Source organism: Pipistrellus hanaki (genome assembly GCF_964339955.1).
Source record: "Pipistrellus hanaki genome assembly, chromosome: 10".
Classification (NCBI taxonomy): Eukaryota; Metazoa; Chordata; class Mammalia; order Chiroptera; family Vespertilionidae; genus Pipistrellus; species Pipistrellus hanaki.
The window spans coordinates 18,729,925-18,745,627 of NC_140512.1; the positions used below are offsets into that span (position 1 = coordinate 18,729,925).

At 41.5% G+C, this 15,703-nt stretch overlaps 1 protein-coding gene across 1 annotated transcript in view; it reads left to right on the forward strand.

Annotated features, from left to right (window-relative positions):
* The first annotated feature begins 3,628 nt into the window (after positions 1–3,628).
* RSBN1L (round spermatid basic protein 1 like) overlaps positions 3,629–15,703 on the forward strand; it is a 40,466-nt gene continuing 28,391 nt past the window's right edge. Inside the window, exon 1 of the mRNA XM_084897818.1 lies at positions 3,629–6,899. Coding sequence (XP_084753944.1) covers positions 6,317–6,899 — 583 coding nt within the window. The 5' untranslated portion in view covers positions 3,629–6,316. The remainder of the gene's footprint in view (positions 6,900–15,703) is intronic.

The window sequence follows — 15,703 nt, forward strand, 5'->3', positions numbered from 1 at the left end:
CACTTTCTCTTGAAACAGATAAAAAGATTAAAAGTAGCCCAGGCAGCCCGGCTGGCATGGCTCAGTGGTTGAGCAATGACCTAAGAACCAAGAGGTCACGGTTCAATTCCTGGTCAAAGCACGTGACAAGGTTTTAGTCTCCAACCCCACTGGGGGGCATGTAGGAGGCAGCTGATTAATGATTCTCATTATTGATGTTTCTCTCTTTCCTCCCCCTATCCTCTCTGAAATCAATTTTTAAAAAAATACATATTTTAAAAAAGGCAAGCCATCCCAAATTAAATTAAATTAAATCTTAAAATTCCAACAAAAAGATTGGCCTTACTTGCTGATGTCCTAGTAAAATGGTTTACAATGAGTGGGAATCAGAAGTGGAAATGTTTGGTTAAGTGAAAGAAATACCTTCCTAACAACTAGGGCAATACAAAAGTGGAACAGGCTACTCTGTGAGGTTAGTAAATCATCATTCATTGAGAACTGACATACTAATCAATGTTATAAAACTATCAGACTTGCAGATACACACAGTCTATTTTTAGTATATGTTGGAAAAAAGTGTTGTCTTAATGTTCCATGAATTATCCACTGAGCAATCCATAACACTTCTCTCCCAGTCCCTAGACTTGATCAACTCTGCTGGTCACTGCCCATAACTACAGGCAGCCTCCATGAAAAGAAGCTATTCCCTCAGGATAGTGCCAGAGGTTCGAGAGGGACAAGCATTCTATAAGATTAAACATTTTTCTTTTATTTTGTTAATCCTCACTTGAGGATACTTTTCCATTGATTTTTTTTTTAGAGTGGAAGGGAGGAGAGACAGATTGGGTTATCAGACCACAGATGTTTATTTGGCTTGCACAGTTTCTTAAGAAACTTCTCATTAAAAAAAATCTAGATACTTAGCCGAAACCGGTTTGGCTCAATGGATAGAGCGTCGGCTTGGGGACTGAAGGGTCCTGGGTTCGATTCCGGTCAAGGGCATGTACCTTGGTTGCGGGCATATCCCCAGTAGGGGGTGTGCAAGAGGCAGCTGATCGATGACTCTCTCTCATCGATGTTTCTAACTCTCTATCCCTCTCTCTTTCTCTCTGTACAAAGTCAATAATATATATATTTAGAAAAATAAATAAAAAATAAAAATAAAAGATTTAAAAAAAAAAAAAATCTAGATACTTAGCAAGTAGAAGATGGAAGATTGGAGACAGACAGACCCAGTTAGGAAGGAAATCATTGACATAATCCAAGATGACCTGAGGCCTGAAAGCAAGCAGCAGCAGTGGTAATGGAGAAGAGAAACTGACTAGAAATAGAGAGTGCCGGAATGAGGAGGTGAAGGGAAAAGAGAAGTCAAAGAGGCGTCCCATCCAGATTTGTCACCTGAATTGATAATGTGGATAAGCAATGCAGGAGACTGATACATGGGAGGGTGGGAATGGGTGCTATACAGTCTGAGGTGTCTGCAGCTATACAGGTGATGACGTCCACTTGGCATCTGGACAAGTCAGGAATCAGGCAGAAGGTCAAGGCAGGAAAGACGGAACTGTCAGCATTCATGATGTATCAGATGACCCTGTGATGTATAATATCACACAGAAGTATGCAGAGTAAAAAAAAGAGCAGTGACACAGCCCTAAGAATCTCCAATAATTAAATGGGGAGATGCTTACCAGCCTGGATGTAGGAGAGCAGGCAGAGGTGATGACCTGAGGGTGAGGTTTAGCAGCACAGAGATGAAGAGAATCAGAGTGTGAGGAATTGAGGTGCTGGCAAATGTTTAGAACAAATTATGTACCTCAGGTTCCAGGTTGGATAGGGAAGAAAGTATAGAAGGATGAATCAGTGTAGGGTTGCCAGAGTTATCAGGGAAAAAAAGGAACATTCAGATAAAGAATACCTTCCTTTTCTATATATCTATATATCTATATATCTATATATATATATAAAGAATACCTTCCTTTTCAATATATATATATGGAAGGTATTCTTTATATATATATACATACATACATATTCCAAATAATATATGGCTCATGTTTACACAATTTTTTTTTCATTGTTAATCTGAAATTCAAATTTAATTGAGTGTCCTGCGTCTTATCTGGCAACCATAATCAGGTGGGAAAAAAAGACCCGGAGTCTAGGAGCTATCTTGAGGTCAAAGGGCAAGAGCATGGTATGGTGTCCAGGGGTGAGAAAGATGAATATTCAAACACTGTATTTTAGAATTTCAGAGATTAAAGAGTAATGAAAAAGATCAAGAAGGATCCATTGGAGTTTGTGGATGAAACTGAATGGAAATGCAGGTCCAAGAACACTGAGGCAAAAATATTGGATGGGCAATTAGCATTTAACTGATGTCAGTTAAAATAATGGCTGGAGGGTAGATGAGCGAAAGATAAGACAACTATCAAAGAAAGGAATCTAGTCTTTTAATAGTTTATTATTTTAAAAAATGTTTTTATTGATTTTAGAGAGAGAGGAAGAGAGAGGGAGAGATAGAAACATCAACGAGAGAAACATTGATCAGCTGCCTCCTGCATGCCCCCCACTAGGGATCAGTCTGCAACCTGGGTATGTTCCCTTGCTGATAATCAAACTAATGACTTCTTGGTTCATGGGTCAATGTTCAATCAACTGAGTCGTAACAGGTCAGGAATCTAGTCTTGATAGGGAACAGACAGGAGGCTTCTCTAAGAAGTGAGCCTTGGCTTGCACCTGTATCCAAAGGATGTGAGGTCTCACAAGCACCTTATGATCGCCAGGACCAAGGCCAAAGAGTATCCCAAACTTGTCATTCTTCTGTGTTTCCTTGCTCAGTAAATGGTATCACTGTACATCAAGTCATGCAAGCTAGAAATATAGGAGTTATTCATGATATCTGCTTCTGTTATGGTCATTACATAATTGCTTGTTATCCAAACAATCATAAAAACAGTTTATCTCTTTCCTCTAATTTTTTTCTTCCCCCTTTTATCATTTATTATTATCATTTTGGTCCCCCCCCCCCCCCCCAATTTGAAAGACCTTTTCTTTTGACACGAAAGAGGAAGGGGCTAGATTAGGGGTGTCGAACTCAATCAGAGAAGGGGCCAAAATCTAAAATCCAGCCTAAATCGCGGGCCAAATGGTTTACTGAACAGTCATAAACTGACAATGTCATAAACTGACAGCGGAGTGCAGTGATGACAGCGTGGTGCGGGCCACATTGCAAGGCCTGGCCGGCCGGATTTGGCCCGCGGGCCTTGTGTTTGACACATGTGGGCTAGATCATGATGGGTCTTATAGTCATATTAAGGATTTTGTTCTTTAGCCTAAGAGCAATGAAAGCCATTGACAGGTCTGAACCAGGGAAAAGTGATATGATCAGATTTAGGTTTTGAAAAGAGCATTCTGGTCCTAGCTGGTTTGGCCCAGTGGATAGAGCATCGGCTTACAGACTGAAGGTTCCCAGGTTCAATTCTAGTCAAGGGCACATGCTCGGGTTGCAGATTCGATCCCCAAAAGGTGGCGTGCAGGAGGCAGCTGATCAATGATCTCTCTCATTGATGTTTCTATCTCTTTCTTTCTCTCCCTTCCTATCTGAAATCAATAAAAAATGTTTTAAAAAAAAAAAGAAAAAGAAAAAGAAAAAGTGCATTCTGGGTAGAATAGAGAACAGATTTGAGAAAATTAGAATACCTACAATGAGGCCAGGAAAGTCTAGTATAGTCTTTCAGGTGAGATGAAGAGAAGTGGATGGTTTTAGTGCTAGCAGAGATGAAGCCAGTAGGAATTGATGATGGTGGGAATTCTCTCCTAGTTCAATATTGTTAGTAATGATCTAGTTGAAAGGGAATGGCTGACCACATGGAGAGAAGAGATAACTGGGTATGTTTTATAATAGTGCTCCTGTTAGATCTGGATAAGGACCCTCCTTTTATTGCAAAGGGCAAGATGTCTATGAGGTCACCTGCACTCCTTTTTTTTTTTTATATATTTTCATTGATTTCAGAGAGGAAGGAAGAGAGAGAAAATCATTGATCGGCTGGCTGCCTCCTGCACATCCCTTACTGGGGATCAAGCCCGCATCCTGGGCATGTGCCCTTGATTGGAATTGAACCTGAAACCCTTCAGTCCCCAGGCCAACACTCTACCCACTGAGCCAAACCAGCTGGGGCGCCTGCACTCCTCTTTTAGACTGGCTAGATCTGAGGGCAGACCTAGTTGTTGATTACACATCACTATTTGCAGGGGTTGAGGAGCGTGGACATAAGCTTGGACATGTTGATTGCATTCATTTATGATCCCTTTTGGTGTGGCAGGTGAAGCAGCTAGGAATGGGAAGAGAATGGGTCAGTCCATCTCTCAAAGTCTGAAAATTTTACCTTCAGGATTATTATTTAAGCAGATTTGTCAAGGTAGCAAAGTAGAATAGTTTTTATAAAAATAGTTTCTCAGCTTGATTTATAACTTAAATATTTGGACATAGGGTATGTGAGCTGCATAGCCTTTCTTGCCCAGGCTCTGCAAATTTAAAACAGTGTAGTGCAAGGAGTAACACAGCACACAAATGAGAGTTTATTTTAGCTGGATGGAGCCTTATATAGTCAGATTTCCAGACGTCGGTGTGGGAGATGAGGGGATAAATGGTACAAGTTTATTAATGTATATAAGAGACACTTTTCTATATCTGGAAGGTCAACAATTAAGAAGCTATTTTAATTGTAATGGTTTCAGAGATGATAAGTTTCTTGAATACAGAAAGCATAAGTTTAAAGTTTTAAAGGGACCTTAGTGATCATGCAATCAAATTTATTCACTTAACAAAACAGATTCTGATAATGAAGCATCCTGACTGCAGTCACAAAGCTAGTCAGCAGCAGATGATTTCCAGCTCCACCCTCTCTGCCCTCTCTTCCACCAAGGCTACTTTTCATGAAGACACCAGCTGCCGGTCAATTCCAGCTACAGTTTCCACTTGCTTTCATTATTATGTATTAATGTAAGTAAATTCTTTCATTTTAAAATTTGGAGGCACCTATAAAAACAATTCTATAAACCAATATTACATTTTTTACTCCAATGTATTCTAAAAATAGAAAAAACAAATGGGGGGGGGGGCTCAAAAATCCAACTTTATTAAGTCACAAGTAAGTATTGGCAATCCTGGATAGTGACTTTGAACTGTTTTCCAGAAAACTGTAGGCCTTTTAGGTCTCCCTTTCTAGGACTAAAAAAAAACCCTTTCTAGGACTAAAAAAAAAAACCTTCGGCTGGTCATTTCCTGATTTGACTGTTTTATTTTTACAGTCTATTCCTCTGACTTCTGGTCTCATGGGAGACCTTAGAGCTCACTGAAAATCGTGCTCCCACCTAGTGTTGGATGCAACCTTATGACTGTAAACCATCCCCCCCCAAAATCCTTATCTTCTAAACTAGAAAACAAAGCGCACACTTCCAACACGCAGGATGCTGTCTGAACGCTAAAACACAATGGGGAAAAAACAAAACAAAAACACAACACCTTGCTTTCCAAACATCTATAAATATTGCTAACGGATTTTTTCTTAGCGAGTCTGTGTTACAATAGTTATGATAAAATTAAAATCTTCAAGGATGCAATCACAAAAGTGAGAACATATTTCCCCCCCTACGGAGACGCTTACCTTTACGCTCAGAAGTAATCCCAAAGTCCCAGGCTTGCATGTGCAGGAAGTTCTATCTCCCTCAAACTTTCAAGAGTGCACGATTTTTAAACCGCAGTTAACAAATCTTTTCAAAAAAACACCAAATGACTTTTAGCACCTCCCATCCATCCATTGACTAGGGCCAAAAACGAAGTAAAAATGTTCTCCTTTGGAGCCGAGCGTCTGCGAAATCCAGCTTTCTGGGCGCGAAGAAGCGGGGAGGGACCCGGAGGAGCCCAGGGAACGACGAAGAGAAAGTGATGTGACCAAGTCATCGAGGCCGAGACCATATAGCGCGATCAGGGCCGGGGCCGATTTCGGGGTTCCGGACTTGGGGGTTCTCCCCGGAAAACTCCCTGACCCCGGAGCTCCCGCCGGCGACCGTGGGAGGAAGCCCCCGCGCCGCTCTCCGGGCCACGAGACGCGTCCCGCCGAGTGGTGACCTCCAAAAGCCGGTCCACTCGGCGACCCCGCCCCCTCGGGTCGAGATTCGCGCCTTTCATAGGCTTTCAGAGGGATCCATCAGGGAGGCTCGCCCAATGACGGCCCAGGCCGGTGGCAGGAGGCCCCGCCCTCCCAGCCCCTCGCGGCGGGCCCCGCCCCTGCCCCGCGCCCGGAGCCGAGGAGAGTAAATACAACAGGAGCGCAAAATGGCGGAACCGCCGAGCCCAGCGCACGGCGCCGCCGCCGCCGCCGCCGTCCCCCCCGTCTCGGGGAAAGAACCATTTGGCAAGCTGCAGACCGCCTGCCGGGACCCGCCGGTCCCCCTGTCCGCCAAGAAGGTCCGGACCGAGGAGAAGAAGGCGCCGCGGAGACTGAACGGAGAAGGGGGCAGCGGCGGCGGGAACGGCAGGCAGCAGCTGCAGCCGCCGGTGGCGGCTCCTCCGCCTCAGAGCTACGGCAGCCCCGCGCCGTGGAGCTTCGCCGCTCTGGCCGCCGCCGCGCCCTCGCCGTCCGCCGCTCGCAACAGTTTCCCTTTCTCCGCCGGCGCGGCCGTCCCGTCCGCAGCCTCCGCTTCCTCGTCTCAGCCGGCGCCGCGCAAACTGCTGGTGCCCCCGGCGCCGCCGCGCGCTCAGCCGCCGCCGCCGCCGCCCCCGCCGGCCGCCGCCAAGCCGCGCCGGACCAAGGAGAAGCGGGAGAAGGAGAGGCGGCGGCACGGCCTCGGCGGGGCGGGCGAGGCCTGCGGGGCCGCCCGGGAGGAGAACGGGGAGGTGAAGCTGCTGCCGCCGCGAGGTGGGTGCCCGGCGCCGGCGGGGGAGGGGAGGGAGGGAGGGAGGGAGGGGAGGGCGCCCGGCCCCGCCGCCCGCCGCGCGCACCGGGTCCGGGCCGGATGGAGGGAGCGCGGCGGCCGCGTGCGCCCGCCCGGTTCCCCGCGGCCGGGGCTGCAGCCCTCCCGGGGACAGGAAATGGAGCCTGCAATTTCGGTCCCAGGGAGGGGTGGGGGGCGGGGGGGGGTGCGGGGTGGGAATGGCCGAAACTCGTGTTGTCTATATCGTGTCTGCCTGTCCGTTACCGCGCCGAAGGGTTTGTGGAGTCGCGTCTGGATGGCCCGCCCGCCCGGGAGTGTTGGGGAGAGAGAAAGGGGAGAGGGAAACGGGATCTCCCTGAAGGGTATGTTGCTTGCAAAAAAAAAAATAATAATAATGATAAAAAATAAAATAAAAAGCGCCCGATTGATTCTTAAGGCTTGATCCCCTGGAATTCATCGTTGTGACCAGGCTCTGGCGCCAGAAAATGCTGTCAAAAAAAAAAAAAACGGGGGGGGGGGTGTGGAGGGCATTGGCGTCAGCCGGGAGCTACCCTAGGCCCGAGCTTTCCATCCCTATTAGGGAAATGAGGTGGCGTGCGGGGCCCCGGAGGGTGCTGCTGTTTCGTAAGGTACCCCCCTCCCTCCCCTCTTCTTTCCGCTCCATAGGCTGGAGTGTTTGGAGTGTTCCTGTTTGAAATACCATCCTTCAGAAAGCTTTTGCAGCCTTTTTTAACCCCCCTCTTCTTCTTCCTTTTCTGCAGCGTTCACGTTTTTGGGGCCAGAGCTCAGTGGCTGCAAAAGTGTGTTAGCATCCGAAAAAGGCAAATCCTTACACGCCTTTTCTCAGACAGTTTTAAAATGTAGCTTAGCCATCTACTTTTCAGGAAGCATTTCTTTAAAAAAAAAAAAAAACAGAGGGTTCTGCCTATTCAGCTGTTGATACTCAAGGATCTGACAGTGAATGGCATAGCATGGAGGCTGGTTGGAAATCGGATCTTTATGTGATCGGAAGCTGAAAAGTGCATACCCGTGCGTTGATAACAGTAGTGTCAAAGTATTTCTGCTTCGGAAAAGAAAAATGAATTGTCACACAGGGTTGATCTGATGGTAGCTTACATCATGAAGAATTCTCTGTATATTTGAATTAGAATGGCTGTTTTCACCGATTTTAAAAATTCTGTGAATGAGTAGGTAGCAACAGTTACTTCTTTCTTGGTGTCTTTGCCTGTCATAAAGCTTTGACATGTAAGCCATCGCCATCTGGTACTCCTGCACAAAGTAAAGATCTCAGCTTTGGAGAATGTTGCTTCTGGGAAAGTAGTTTTTATACTACTTTACGTCTGGAATTTTAGCTGGTTAGTGTTTTAAAGCTACTTTGTTTTCTTTTTTTTTAAAATATATATTTTATTGATTTTATACAGAGAGGAAGGGAGAGAGATAGAGAGTTAGAAACATCGATGAGAGAGAGTCATCGATCAGCTGCCTCTTGCACACCCCCTACTGGAGATATGCCCGCAACCAAGGTACATGCCCTTGACCGGAATCGAACCTGGGACCCTTCAGTCCCCAAGCCGACGCTCTATCCATTGAGCCAAACCGGTCCCGGCAAAGCTACTTTGTTTTCTTAATGGTTATATTTATAAGTTATAAGTGCCTGAAGTCTGTGCATTGCTGTGTGTCAACTGTCCTAAAGTTCTTTGAATGAGGAAGTGAATCTGAGTATACCGTTGTCAGTTGTATTAGAATGGCTGAAAATAAGTAAGCATTCTTCAACAATTCTGACTTTAAAATGGCCCTTAAAGTGAAATGGCTGTTAAAAGAAAAAATTTTCTCGACTTTAAAATTACATTTAGAATCCTCCATTTGAAGGCTACAGCTTATCTAATCAAGTCAGAATATAAGCAATGATACCTTTATATTAAGATGTGGGAAAGATTTTTTCCATGACCTATTGAGTTTTTTTGGATTAGTGACTACATACATATTAACATGTTTAAGATTTTCATTTAAAAAAAATTTTTTTCTTGATTTCAGAGAGGAAGGGAGGAGAGAGAGAGAGAGAGAAAAAAAAAATCAATGATGAGAGAGAATCACTAATTGGCTGCTTCTTGCACACCACATGCTGGGGATTGAGCTGGCAACCCAGGCATATGCCCTGACCCAGAATTGAACTGTAACCGCTCAAACAGGCAGATTTTTTTTTTTTTTAACAGCTATTTTATTGAGGAAAGAAAACTAAAAATCAAAGAGGATTGCTTTTCAGTATCTTGATGGTAAATTTAATGGTGAAAATAATGCTTATATCCTTCTATAGCTCTGATATACTGAATTAAGGTGTTGTTTTAATCAATTAAGATTCTTAAGCAACAGTATTATTGAAATAGCACGATTTCATACATGCATTCAATCCTATATAATAAAACCTAATATTCAAATCAGCCGGACAGCAGAATGACCGGTCGCTATGATGTGCACTGACCGCCAGAAGGCAGACACTCATCACAGGAGCTGCCCCTTGGTGGTCAGTGCACTCCCACAGGGGGAGCACTCAGCCAGAAGCTGGGCTCATGGCTGGCGAGCTCAGTGGCCTCAGTACCAAGGACCCCTTGGGGGATGTCTGCCTGCTGGCTTAGACCTGCTCCTGGACTTCGAGAGGGCTGGGCTGTGCCTATGCCCTCACAGTGCATGACATTAGTGCACTGTGTGTGTCTCTCTCTCTCTCTCTCACACACACACACACACACACACACACAGTGCACTAATGTCGTGCACTGGGCCTCTAGTATAGTTATAATTGCCAATATAAAAGTCCTATTATGTAATACAGTTCTTATTTCTCTGGGCTTTTTGTGAAAATCTTAATGAATGAGTAACCAGGTATTTTGTTTTAGATACATATTCCTATTTTTTAGTGTTACCCTAACTTGGATAGTTCACCTGGATAGCACGTAAGATAGTTTAGTGAACCCTCTCAATTATCCCATAGCTCACTAATTGAACAATCTGAATCGGAACTGTAAGTTAGGTATTAAGACACTGAAACAAGGAATAGATCCTTCAAAAAACAAAAATCAAAAGATTTAGCCTCTCAATTTCATTAAGCAATTAAGCTCCTTTATTTTATTAGAACTGTTTTCTTCAAGTCTTTAGTAGGAACTACATTGGCTACAATTCTAACAAATTATTTGTATTATTATTGGTAGGGCATTTAGTAAACGTTATTTGAGTCAGAAGCATGATAATTGGTTTTTGTTAACCTCCATAACAAATTAAAAGGTGGGGTCAGTTCAGATACAGGAAGGATCATTGAGAGTTAAGACTGATAAACAAGAGAATTATAAAAGCATACCAGTCTAGGCCCCCTTAGTATATGGATTGATGCTTTACCCACCTAAGGCTTCTGTCATAGTATTGCAGCTATCTTGCATGACAGCCTAAGTTATTAAGTAAAAGTTAAATTTCTTATAAAAAATGTGCAGAACATTTTAGATTTTTTTAAACAAAATAACCAGGCCTTGGTGCTTACAGAGGTAATCTGCTGAAGAGTTCACAGCCCATGTAAGACTGAATAACTTACTGAATCAGTAAATGTGGAAGTAAAGGTGGGACATGTACTGAAGGTATCCAACATTCAGAGTTATAGTGTAACAAACAACAGAACAAACGTATTAGATAACAAAATGCCTTATCTTATTCCAGTAACCAACAAAACTTGTAAGATTAGTGCTCGCTCCGGCAGCACACATACTAAAATTGGAACAATGCTGAGAAGATTAGCATGGCCCCTGCGCAAGGATGACACACACATTCAAGAACCGTTCCTTTTCTTTTTTTTTTCGGAAAAAAAACAACAAAACTTACATAGATCATCTAATTTTTGTTAGTTTTTGCTTTGCATTTATTGGCTTTTTTTTCTTAGAATGACCATGTGATATATCCCAAGACAAAACCAGAACATTTTACTGAATTTTTTACTTGAAAGTGTAGTTATAGAATTTAACTTTAAGAAAATAGAGGCTTTTCTTAGAATGGAATAATTGGCGGTAAGTAAATGTCAGTGATTTTAAAGGGATAGATGTTCAAAGGTTTTAAAAACTAGGCTATTCCTCATCTTTCTAATATTTTTATTCCACAATTTTAGGGTAAATTCATATTCAGAGTTTTCATCATTATGACCAAATATTTGTTACTGCAGAGATAGTTTATTATAATTTCATTTTATTGTGTAACCTTTTTGTTTTTAATGCCTAATTTTTTCATTTGCTTTGTTTTGTCTAGAAAAGACTTTCTGTACCCTCCAGCAGCTTTATAAAATGCTTCTCAGTGTAATTTTCCCCATGGTCACGTGTGTCAGATATACTTACCAGTTCCATTTGTTCCTGTTGTTATCCATCCTTTTTGTAGCTGTCCTTCCGGCTTTAGTCTGGATTATTTCCTCTTAGGCCTGCTGCAGAGTTGTCATCTTGGGACTTCCTTAGCTGACATTCTGGGAATTTCTTTCACTTTAGTTAAGTCCTGTTCTTATTGATCCCATGCCTTCCTTTTGGTTTATTTCTTCATTTTATTTTTAAAATACTTTAAAAAATATATATATTTTATTGATTTCTTACAGAGGGGAAGGAAGAGGGATAGAGTTAGAATCATTGATCAGCTGCCTCCTGCACGCCCCCTACTGGAGATGTACCCTCAACCAAGGTACATGCCCTTGACTGGAATCGAACCTGGGACCTTTCAGTCCACAGGCCAACGCTCCATCCACTGAGCCAAGCTGTCAGGGCTATCTTTCTCTGACTGATTTCACTTAGCATGATTCTCTCTAGGTCAGCAATTTTCAATCTTTTTCATCTTACGACACACACAAACTAATTACTAAAATTCTGTGGCACATCAAAAAATATATTTTTTGCTGATCTTACATAAAAAAGGTATAATTTTGATTCATTCATTCAATTGTTATATTGGCTGTTGATGGGTATTGTTATATTGGCTGTTGTCATTTTTTTATTTGGCAGTCTAAGGGAAAAGAGGTCTGTGCCCTGATTAAACAGGTAATGCATGTTTTATCCCTGCACACTGGTTGAAAATAGCTGTAGGTCCATTCATTTGTTGTAGATTTTATTCTCTCTTATGGCTGAATCATATCCATTGTATATGTGCACCACTTCTTCTTTATCCATTTATCTATTGATGGACACTTAGGGTTGTTTCCATAACTTGGCTGTTGTAAACAACGTTCCAATAAACATATGTCCGATTTAGTGTTGTGGGTTTCTTCTTCGGATAAATACCCAGAAGTGGAGGTCCTTCTTTGCCTCTTTTTATACTCTTTTGTTTTAAAGTCTATTTTGTCTAGTATTAATATTGCTACCCCAGCTTTATTTTGTTTTGTTTCCACTTTCATGAAATAAGTTTTTCTATCCCTTTAGTTTCAGTTTATACAAATTTTTGCTCTGAAGTGAGTCTCTTGTAAACTGCATATATAAGGATCTTATCCGTTCAGTTACTCTGTCCTTTTTCCCCCTATTGTTGACACTATTTTCCCTCACCTGATGTCTTATTTTTTAAAGAATAGTTTATTGATTTTTAGAGATACATAGGGAGGGAGGAAATAGAAAGAGAAACATTAATGTGATAGTGAAGTATCAATCTGTTGCCTCCTGCTTGCCCACCAATTGGGGAATGAGCCTGCAATCTGGGCATATGCCCTGACTGGGCATCTAATTGGCAGTCCTTTGTTGCACAGGACGACGCCCAACCAACTGAGCCACCTGTGCTTTTAAAACTCAAAGCAATGCCAAAACTGGTTTGGCTCAGTGGATAGAACCTCAGCCTGAGGACTGAAAGATCCCGGGTTCAATTCCGGTCAAGGGCATGTACCTTGGTTGCAGGCACATCCCCAGTGGGGGGGGGGGGGGGTGCGGGAGGCAGCTGATCAATGTTTCTCTCTCATCGATGTTTCTAACTCTCCCTTTCTCTTTCTGTAAAATAATAATAAAAAATATATATATTTTAAAACTCAAAGCAAGTGAGTTCAAATAAGTCCATGTTCAGGCCCTTTATAGTAATGTCTGGGTCTCCAGGAGCTTTGATCTCACTCAGCCATATCTCTGCTGGTTCTCACAGTCAGAAGTTATGCTACTTCTCTTCCAGCAATAGCCCTCCTGATGTTTAACTGCCTATGTGGGCATGGAACTAACTTGTTCCATTTCTCTGCCCCTCTTTCTATTCTCATTGTGTCTTCTTTTATATCCTTAGTTAGAGGACTGTGTTCAGTTAGATTTCAGGCATTCTGAATGATGGTTGTTTTGTTATTTAGTTGTAATTTTGATGTGGTTGCGAGAGGTTCTGAGTACCGCATTTGCCTGCACTTCCATATTGACCAGAACCTCTATTGATGTTTTTGATATAATGACTACACACCTTCAACTTACCTTTCATTGAATTGTTTATCTTTATTTGAACTTGAAGGCATATTCCAAGACCCTTTTTCCTGTGTTATGAAACTAATATGATCCTATTGCAGCAACTTAGAAACCTTTGTCGCATAAAAATAATGGCTTTTAATAATTTGAACTATTGTCTTTCTGTTTTCTGAATGTGTATATTAGTTATAAATATTTTAAAATTTTGGGATGTGTAAAGGCAGGAAGTATATGTGGAAAATCTCTCTACCTTTTGTTCAATTTTTATATGAACCTTAAACTGCTCTGAGAAAAGTCTACAAATAAGTATACTTATAAACAGGATCTATAAAAACTGTAGGTTGTACCATATTATAGTATTAATTCCTGAGAAGCTAATATAATATTATTTTGTAAAATATTTGTATTTTGCAATTACAGATTTATAGTATGCCATGTTCTATATACATACCATTAAAATTTTATAATTGTTTTAAATCTATGTGGTTAGAAGTCAGGATTATGATTAACCTTCAGGGTGTTGCATTGAGATTAGAAGGGAGTGGCTGAGCATTGTCCCATACACCAGAGAGCACAAGTTCAGTTTCCTGTTGGGCACGTATCTGGGTTGCAGGTTCACTCGTGCTTGTTGTGTATGTGGGAGGCAGCCTATCAATGTTTCTCTCTCACATGGATCATCCGATGTTTCTTGCTTTCCCTCTCCTTTCCTCTTTCTCTTGAATTAATGAAAAACATATCCTTGGGTGAAGATTTTAAAAAAATAAAAGACTAGAAGGGAGTATAGGGTCCCAAGGTGCTTGTTCATTTATTCTGAAAATTTAGCTGTATACTCACATACTCTTTCTGTATGTATATTATACTTTAGTAAACTTTACAGTTTAATAGTTAGTGATATAAAATTTAGGGTAATGAGATTAACAGAGGTAACTGGAAAATGGAATTATGAAAATTTCAGATGACTTATTCATTTGTGATTTTAAATATATAAGTAGTTTATTTTTTAAAATGTGTAGTTATTTAGAAGATAGTAACATATATGTGTCTAAGCTCTTTGGCTTAGACACATATATGTGTCTATTATATGTATAATAGAATTTTAACGACTTTAAGTATCAAAAAGTAAGAGTAGCAAACTAATGTGAAATGTGAAAAGAGCGTATTCTATAATTTATATGTGAACAGATGTTCACCTCTGTAACCAAATTCTTATACTAGCTATGCATATTAAGTCAGTGAATCCCTGTCCCCTCATCTGCTTTCAGTATTATCACTTTAAGAAAAGCACATTGTTAGTTTGATAGAATAAAAATACCTTAATTTGATTTTTTTGTTATTATTAATGACTGTACCTTTTAAAGAAGCCTATTAAATACCTTGATTTAATTTGAGAATTAAGTAGTCTACATTTGAGTTAATGATTTTGGTAAGCACTAGTATGTGGCTCTTGAACACTTAACATGGTGCTATGATAGTTTGAATTGAAATGTGTTGTAAGTGTAAAATATACACTGAATTTTGAAATCTTACTATAAAAAAAATGTAAACTAACACATTAATTTTTTAGTATTGGTCCTATTTTGGAATGTTTTAGATATATTGGTTAAATAAAATATATTATTAAAATTAATTTCACCCTTGTAAATTTTTAACCCTTTGCACTCCGAACCATTCTGGACATTGGCTACCAGCTACTCGACGCTACTTTGCGGCGGAGTGCGTTGAAATAACTCAATTCCCCGTAATCACTAATAAACTGCAATGTCCCCTGAGAGGGGACAGCGGAGTGCAAAGGGTTAAATTTACATATGTTGTAAACATATTTCTATTGGACAGTATTGATCCAGTAATTTGATCATTTGGTCATGAATGAGTATAGAAAGGAAAGTAAGGAGGGATTTAAGTAAGGAAGTATGCATATCTGTATATATAAAAGGCTAATATACTAAGTGTCCAACCATCTGACCAGTCGTTATTACGTGCACTGACCACCAGGGCGCAGACGCTTAATTCAGGAGCTGCCATGATGCACACAGAGAAATGGCACCACGGACATGGCACCCACAAAGCAACACTCAGCTTCCCCCAAGGGGGACACAGGCCCCACCACCACCCCGAAGTGACACCCCACTAAATTGCAGCTGACACTGCCGAGACCCCTTGTGCAAAATGTGGCCCACAGCCCAGAAACTGTGGGTGCTGGGTAATGATGTCATGTAGCTATGCCAGGCTTCCTCTCCCTAAGGACGATTAACTTCCTTGCAGTTTGCTTTATAGCCAGGTGCAAACATTTCACACTTTAACCAAATGCGTTTGAAGTGTTTTCCCTCATCTCGGTGGAATCCTATTTTCTTTTCATTAGCCAGAAA